The sequence below is a fragment of the Peromyscus leucopus genome, chromosome 16_21, assembly GCF_004664715.2.
Source record: "Peromyscus leucopus breed LL Stock chromosome 16_21, UCI_PerLeu_2.1, whole genome shotgun sequence".
Taxonomy (NCBI): Eukaryota; Metazoa; Chordata; class Mammalia; order Rodentia; family Cricetidae; genus Peromyscus; species Peromyscus leucopus.
In genome coordinates, this window is record NC_051084.1 from 36,080,889 (window position 1) to 36,089,273 (window position 8,385).

The 8,385-nt window shown below is 54.5% G+C and overlaps 1 protein-coding gene across 1 annotated transcript; it reads left to right on the plus strand.

Moving 5' to 3' along the window:
* Positions 1-326: 326 nt before the first annotated feature.
* Nodal (nodal growth differentiation factor) lies at positions 327-6,564 on the plus strand. Its single transcript, XM_028886133.2, has 3 exons — positions 327-533; positions 3,655-4,370; positions 5,217-6,564. The coding sequence occupies exons 1-3, from the start codon at positions 338-340 to the stop codon at positions 5,367-5,369; spliced, it is 1,065 nt and encodes a 354-aa protein (XP_028741966.1). The 5' UTR covers positions 327-337; the 3' UTR covers positions 5,370-6,564.
* Positions 6,565-8,385: the final 1,821 nt, after the last annotated feature.

The window sequence follows — 8,385 nt, forward strand, 5'->3', positions numbered from 1 at the left end:
GAAACCAGGGCTCCAACACACCTCCAGCTTAGCGGAGCACCATTCATACATAACAGGTTAACAGCCTGCTGGCTCAGCAGTAAGACTTTCTGAGGTAGAGGTGGCAAGGTGCGGGGGCAGCCCAGACTCAGTCTCTGTATCCAAGCCCCCTACCCCAATTTATCAGTCACATCTCATCACATCACACCTTCCCCCGGCAGGGACTCCCCTGCCCTGCCCCGCCAGGGGAGTTCTAGGTTCTTAAAGGCCTCTCAGGAGGGAGGAAGGGAGGGGGCGGGGCGGCGGTGGCTGAGATATAAGGGACCCAGGCGCGGTTTGCGGGTCCATCTAGCCCACCATGAGTGCCCACTGCCTCCCTATCCTTCTTCTCCATGCCTGGTGGGCTCTACTCCAGCCGCGCGCCGCGTCGGTGGCCGCCTTTCCTCTGTGGACACGGGGTCAGCCCTCGTCACCATCCTCTCTCGCGTACATGCTGAGCCTCTACCGAGACCCGCTGCCTCGGGCGGACATCATCCGCAGCCTCCAGGCGCAAGGTAGGCTGCAAGCCTGGCCTCACCAGCACCCAAGGGCGCACGGCCCGGGAGGTGCGCGGTGGATGCGGCGGGGACTGGGTACCAAGGGGTCATCCAGAGTCTGGTCTTTTTTTTTTTTTTTTTTTTTTTTTTTCTCGAGACAGGGTTTCTCTGTGTAATTTTGATGCCTGTCCTGGATCTCCTCGTTCTGTAGACCAGGCTGGCCTCAAACTCACAGAGATCCGCCTGGCTCTGCCTCCCAGGTGCTGGGATTAAAGGCGTGCGCCACCACTGCCTGGCCAGAGTCTGGTCTTAACGACGTTTCCGCATGGGCAGGCTCAGGGCACAACGCTGGTGGCCGGGTTGGAGAAGAACCCACCGCCTTTCGAGTTCTAGCTTAGGTGGCAGAGTAAGGGGGTAGGGCGAGGTCCCGATCGCGCCACTGAGCATCTGGGAGCCTCAGTTTGCCCATCTGTAATTTAGAAATCGTAGGACCTCCTTCATCGACTTATGGAGAGGACTAGGTGACATCACCCCACCGCCCCCAGAAACGCTCTGCACGAACCAGGCACATACTAAAACAGGTCGTTACTGAGTTTTTGTCCCGGCTGCCGCAAATGCCACCAGGAACTAGGGCTCAAAGATCCGCAATTAGGGATCGGGTGCCGGAAGTCCAGAACTCAGGCAGCTCTCGTTGCTAGGCGGTGTCAGGTGTCCTGGGTGACCCCGAGCTCGGAACCTGTGTGGATGGAGGTGTGCGTGTGTGTAGTTGGCCCAGTGACCTGAGTATCGCTCACCAGAGTAGACCGACAGGTGGGTGCCCAGGAGAGGAAGTCCAGATTCGGAACTCCTTTCCCGGGCGCAATCCACATCCCGCCGCCTAGGCAGCTTGGCCATCCCGGGCCTCTGTCCTACGGGGCCAGACGGCCCTCCGCGGGACCCGGACGCAATCCACATCTGCTAATCCGGTCTGACCCGTCGCCCGCCGGCCCCCGCGACCTGGAGGCGGAGCCCCTAGTCCTTGCCTGCGGCGTCTGGAGTGAGACTGCCGGTGACCCTTTCCTAAAGGGTCATCTAGGGACGAGGGACCAGGGCACCCTGAAGAGCGAGGCAATGGGAAATTGGTAGAGTGCTCCGCCCCTCCGCCTAGGATGGGACGGAGGCAAAGCGGGAAAAACACACCTTTCCAGTTCACTTCCCTTTTAGAAAGTTCTTGAAGGTTTATGTAAGTGGTCTGGGATTCAGGAAAACTATTTGGGTCCATCCAATTCTGTTTTCGCAGTCGCCTGACTCCACGGCAACATCACCTCACTTTTTGTGCGCTTTTGGAAAGTCTAAAGCATTTTAACTATTAGCCAGTGGTATCAACTGCCTCTATTTCAGCAAAAGGCTCTGCGTGGAGGGACTCTAGGGGAGAGCGGCATTCCAGGTCACTTCTTCCCTCATGAGTCAGTATGTAATCTGCCCCATCATAGCGGGATTGGGGTCTGTCAGCTGGAATCTTAGTGCTTGTCTGTGCCTCACTTGTGCGGTTTACCTATGTGCAAAAATGACAGTACCAGTTGGGTGGATGTGAAGATGGGAAGACAGTTCTTGTATAGCCTTGGTATGTGGGAAGCAGAAAATGTCAAGGAGTTATGATAGCCCCTTGCCTCCCTGGCTGAGACCTGGGGCAAGTAAATGGCCTGAGTTGCAACTTTAACATTCAGAATCGGAGGTGGCTAACCGTACTAACGATCCTTGCCAGATCCACATTCAGCACACAAAGTGGGTTTCAGGGTGGCGGAGAACCCCTGCCTCATGCCCACCCCATTCACACTGACAGTATCAGTTGTTTAATGAGTTCGAGCTACATCTGGAGGACCCTCTCCCCCAGGGAACCCTAGGAGTGGCTTAGGAGGAAGCCGTTTCTTCCTGCCCTGCCTGCACACCGGTCATCACGGTTACTAGCGACTTCGTCTCCATCAATTTCATTCCTAAATGTTCTATGGCACACAAACATCACGTCTTTCTACTAAGAAGGCGATGGAGGCCCAGAGAAGGAAACCCACCAGCCCAAAGTCAAACTGGAACCATGACGGGAACTCTTCAAGTCATGGAGGACCCGGGCTGCTGCTCCTAGCAGGGGCACCTGCTCTGAGAGACCATTTGCAGACACTTAAGTTTCAGGTCACACCCAGGCTGCTACTGCAGGAAGCAGGAGTGACTAGAGGCCCCCACCTAGCTCCCAGGGTCAGTGGTGGCTGGGGAAGAAGAGTCTCCTGATGTTGCTAATGAGGAGGGAAAGTGGAAATTAAATAAAAAAGGCAGCTAGAGATGGGTGGGGAGAAGCCGCCAGAGGCAGAAGCTGGAAATTTCCTTGGGCAACTCACCTAAGTCCCATTGTTCTCTGCCCAGGGTGTGTTGAAGGGAACTGGCTAGAACAGGGATTTCAAACTTACTTCTAGCTCTTACCCTCCCTCCCTCCCTTCCATCCCTCCTCCTCCTCTTCCCTGGCTGCCCCCACCCCCACCTGCACCCCACAATCTCAAGCCCAGGATGGCCCTGAACGCTCAATGAAGTTGAGGATGACCTTGAACTTTTGACTCTCCAATTGTACTCTGGAGGGCAGAGATTGTGGGTGGGTTAGCTGCACCACACCCAGTTTACCAGGGCTGGGGATCAAATCCCGGTCTTTGTACTTCCTAGGCAAGGGCTCAACCAACTGAGCTACATCCACAGCCCTTTGGCTCCTTTTCAAGATAGAGTCTTACACAAGCCCTTGGACCTCCATTTTCCTTCATCTCTAAAATGGACTATCTCTGAGTGTGTACATACATACATACATACATACATACATACATACATACATACATGGCAGCTTAACTTGTAGCCCTAGCACTTGAGAGACTGAGACACAGAGGATGGCCCAGAGTTCCAGGCCAGTCCAGGATAAATATCAGGTTCCAATACTGCCTGAGTTAGTATGAAACTCCACCTCAGAAAAGCCAAAATAAATAAAACAGACTCCATGGTTTTGCAAGCCAACGGGGGTGGGTGAGGGAGAGAGATGGGTGACAGGCAGCCTACCCAGCTGGTAGAACCGCTCTTACCCTGACAGAACTCCCTCTCACCCTGTTTCCTTCCCTGACTTCTCCCCCAGACGTGGAAGTGAGTGGGCAGAACTGGACCTTCGCTTTTGACTTCTCTTTTCTGAGCCAAGAAGAGGATCTGGCATGGGCGGAGCTCCGGCTGCAGCTGCCCGGCCCTGTGGACCTTCCCACGGAGGGTCCACTCACCATTGAAATTTTCCACCAGGCAAAGCTGGACCCAGGGCAGGACCCAAGCGACTGCCTGGAGCGAGTTCGGATGGAGCGGTTCACGATCGCCCGGTCTCAGGTGACTTTTTCCGCAGACAGCACTGTCCTGGAGGTGACCCGGCCACTCTCCAGGTGGCTCAAGGACCCCAGGGCACTGGAGAAGCAGATATCCGGTCTGAAAGGAAAGTGCTGGAATCGGCCCCACATCCCACCCCTCACTGTCGCCAGCACCAACGTGCTCATGCTCTACTCCAACCGGCCTCAGGAGCAGAGGCAGCTGGGTGGCGCCACTTTGCTCTGGGAAGCCGAAAGTTCCTGGCGGGCCCAGGAGGGACAGCTGTCTGAAGACAGGGGCCGATGGGCCAGAAGGCACCGGAGACATCACTTGCCAGACAGAAGCCAGCTGTGCAGGAGGGTCAAGTTCCAGGTGGACTTCAACCTGATTGGCTGGGGCTCCTGGATCATCTACCCCAAACAGTACAACGCCTATCGCTGTGAGGGCGAGTGTCCTAACCCTGTGGGGGAGGAGTTTCACCCTACCAACCACGCCTATATCCAGGTACGAGGCCCGGAATGGAACAGGTCACTAGACAGGGGATGGGGTTCAAGGTCAGCCATGAGATAACTGGGTGTGGTCACTAAAGCACCTCCAAATGTTTGCTCCAGTGAGGAGGCAGAGATTGTCACAGCACTGAGTCCTGTGCCTGGGGTGACCCTGGAAGAGCTCGCTCGCTCTCGCGCTCTCTTTCTCTCTCTCTCTCTCTCTCTCTCTCTCTCTCTCTCTCTCTCTCTCTCACGCACACGTGCACACACACACATGCACACACACACATGCACACACACGCATGAACCAAGCTGACCTCAAATTCATTACATGCCCCAAAATGGCCTGGAACTCCTGATCTCCCAGCCTTCACTCCCCTAGTGCTGGGAGTAGAGGCACGCACCACGCCCAGTTATTACAATGTGGGGGATCAAAACCAGGACCTGGTGCATGCTAGGCAAACACTCTACCAACTAAGCTGCGTCCTCAGCTTTTCCTCGTTCCCATAATTAGGTGGTGGGAATAGAAGGAAGGATCTCTGCTCCTTCAGCTCTGACATTCTGGGGAAGGACGTTCAAAATTGGACTTTGGGACTAGACGCGCCTTCCTGCTCCTGCTCATTGCTTGTATGACATTAAGCTGCTGCGTCTCTGAAGCCTGTCTGTTTCAAGGCCAGCAGCGTATTTCACAGGCATGGAGTTGGGGGGTTCATGGGTTGTTTACACACACAGCATTCTATTATTTATGAAAATAATTTTCTAGTTTGGTACCAGAAGCTGATCTTTTCACTTTAGCCAGAACGACTAAGTCTGCCTCTGCCCCAGTGGTCCGAACGGACTGACCCTCCTTCCTCTCTTCCAGAGCCTGCTGAAACGCTACCAGCCCCACCGGGTCCCGTCCACATGCTGTGCCCCTGTGAAGACCAAGCCACTGAGCATGCTCTATGTGGACAATGGCAGGGTGCTCCTGGAACACCACAAGGACATGATTGTGGAGGAGTGTGGGTGCCTCTGACGGAGCCAGGGGAGTGCTGAATCAGCTCGCCCTCCACAGTGCTGCACTCCGGGGAGACCCCATAGTGTCGTCTATCGGGGAGCAGAAATGCAAGAAAGGCTCTGCTCGCCAGGGCGGAAGAGGAAGGCCTGCCCCCTGTGCATACAGGGCCCTGAGACCTGCCAGGCCAGAGGCGACTTCGGGGGAGGCAGGAATGGGGAAGCCTTGCAGGGGCTGGCTGGGCTCCCTGGAAACGGGGGTTATGAACTGAGCGAGTGCTTTTTAAACTTTGAAGCCCTTGAGATGGTGTGCAAAGGCTGGGGTATATATGTATTTATTTTTGAGGCCTTCTGTAGCTTTCCTGTGTTCTTCAAAGCGGTCTGTGACCCACTATCCCTCCCTAAAGATCGGTATAATGTTATTAGATTAAAACTAGCCATTTGGCTCTCCCCGCTTCAAGCTGGGCTAGGGGAACCCCACAACTTTCTGGCTGGCTGGGGCTAATGTGGCCTTCCTCAGCGGCTCCCTGATCTCTGCAAATGAGTTGCCTAAACAATAAAGCCACTGTCCAGCCTCTCCCGGGGCCAGCTGGTGCCTTTGACCAGAGAGGCGGGCACTTGTCCAAGAGGGACTGGCCAAGGTGGACAAGATAGAAGCCAGAGCCGTCAGACGTCTGCTTGGCAGACATAACCCAAGTCTATTAAAAGTCAGTGACAATTCACCTCAGGCTTTCAAGGTGTGTTTTGGGGACCTGAGGTTTCCGGTCCAGCCGGGGATGGGGTTGTGGTCACAGCTTTTCGAAGGGAGGCTGTGTGATATGGGAGAACATTCACTGCCTGGCCTCCTCTGGTGAAAAGAAGCGGCAGAGCCGGATTCCTTCGTAGGAAGTACCCCTGAGGGCTAGGGAATGATTGTGATTCAGTGGCAGCTACTTGCTTAGTATATGAAAGACTCTGGCTAAACCCCTGCATACCAAAGCTGGGCCTGCGGAGCACACCTTTACAGTGCAAAGAGCAAGAAGAGAGCTCTGTGAACTCAAAGCCAGCCTGGTCTACATGTGAGCTCCAGGACAGCCAGACGACACAGGGAGCCCCTGTCTCAAAACAGTTAAACCCAGCATGAAAGGGAGGACCGAGGGTCTTCAACTGGGTTGTCCTCGGGGCCTTCTCCCATCTTTGAGCCTTTGAGCCTTTAAGCCTTAAAGTATGAGACTTGCTAAGCCCTGGGGGGGGGGGGGGTTAACTCCTGATTCTGCATAGCAGAAGGAAGCTCAGCTTTTCTTTCTTCTTTCCTTCCTTCCTTTCTTATGTATACAATATTCTGCCTCCAAGTAGTATGCCTGCAGGCCCAAAGAGGACACCAGATCTCATAGATGGTATGAGCCACCATGTGGTTGCTGGGGATTGAACTCAGGACCTCTGGAAGAGCAGCCAGTGCTTTTAACCTCTGAGCCATCTCTCCAGCTCCTAAAGAAAGTTCTATCACAACCCCCAGCCCCAAACAAAAACAAACAAAACCTTCAATCCCAGCCCTAGGGAGGCAGAGACAGGTGAATCTCTGAGTTCCAGACCAGCCTGGTCTACAAAGTGAGTTCCAGGATAGCCAGGACTACACAGAAAAATCTGGTCGGGGGTGAGGGAATGGGTGTGGGGTTGGGAAGTAAATTCTACCACTAAAATATCTGAGCAGCTGCTTGTTCTTTTGGCTGGGGGATGGGGCTTTGGGGGGACACAAGTCCACAGGAGCGCCCCCCCCCCACTTTGCTTCCCAGGATGCCCATCCATTTTGCTCCAGCCCTGGCTCAATCAAGGCAGTTAGACTGGTCCAAGCAGGGACTGGGTTGGCTACAGCCTAGCCTGGGCTCGACAAAGCCGAAGGCCCAGGACTCAGCAGCAGAGATGGGTCTAAGCAAGCTCCAAGCTGAGTTGGGAATCTTGCTTTTTAGACCCAACCGGCCTCAAACTCAAGGCAATCCTCCTGCTTCAGATTCTCAAATGTTAGGATCACTCACCTCTACCACCATGCCAAGCCAAATTTTACTTTTGAAAACAGCCTCATGAGGTCCACTCATCCCAACTGCTTTCCTGATGTTACCCCAGAGAGGCCTCACGGACGGCACAGCAGTGCTGAGAGATCCAGGGCACCTGGGTGGCATCTAGAGGACTAGGCTAACCCAGCTTAGACCAAAGACTTCATCCCCAGGGCACAAGCCCACCATGGAGCTGGAGTTCTTGGGAGTCAAGTGGCGTCTTGGGGTTTTAGGAAGCAGGTGCCTATAGTTCTGACACAGCCAGACAGCAGGGCCAGCAGAGCCAAAGGCCAAGCTATTTGTGGCTCCAGCCTGTGGGAGTGTTTACAGTTGCCTGTCCCGTGAAGTTGTGACGACGCTCCCTGGTGACATGGTATTGCCTGTGTCAAACTAGGGATGTGGGCACAAAGCGATCAACTACGTGTACTGGTCATGGCCGTCATGCTCGCTGCAGGACCACTGTGCTGCCCTGGACCACTGTGCTGCCCTGGCCGGGGGTATCTGGGTGCCAGTGTTTAACAACGGCTCTGGATCTGGTCCATGGGTTGGCAGGATGCCTTGGACTGCCTGCCTCTGAGAACTGTCCTGAATGTGGGGCTTTAATAGTTATTTGCTCTCAAGGCAAAGGTCTGGTGTTCTGCAACTGCAAAGCAGAAACAATTGCTACCTACACACACACACACACACACACACACACACACACACACACACGCCACTTGACAAGTCGGTGGGTCTGGCAGTAGCAGCGATAAGACAGTACGGAGAAGAGAGGCACAAACTCTGCTCCACAACCTGAGTTTATCTCCGCCTTAAGAATCCTTTCACAGCAGGAAGATCCCATCCCTCCATCCCCAGGAAAGGCTCTGCAGGTTATCCCAGCTCCAATGTCCCTTTAGCTCTAGGTCTATACAGTTGCATCTGCTCTAACCCACGCCTGCACGAGGGTCTCCACAGGCTGGTGATTCAAACACAGCTGAGCTTCGTGTTGTTTTGAGAGGGTCTCACGGT

Coding starts and splice junctions, on each gene's coding strand:
- Nodal (XM_028886133.2), top strand. CDS start 338: ATGAGTGCCCACTGCCTCCCTATCCTTCTTCTCCATGCCTGGTGGGCT. Junction 534..3,654: donor CCGCAGCCTCCAGGCGCAAG/GTAGGCTGCAAG, acceptor CTTCTCCCCCAG/ACGTGGAAGTGAGTGGGCAG. Junction 4,371..5,216: donor CCAACCACGCCTATATCCAG/GTACGAGGCCCG, acceptor CCTCTCTTCCAG/AGCCTGCTGAAACGCTACCA.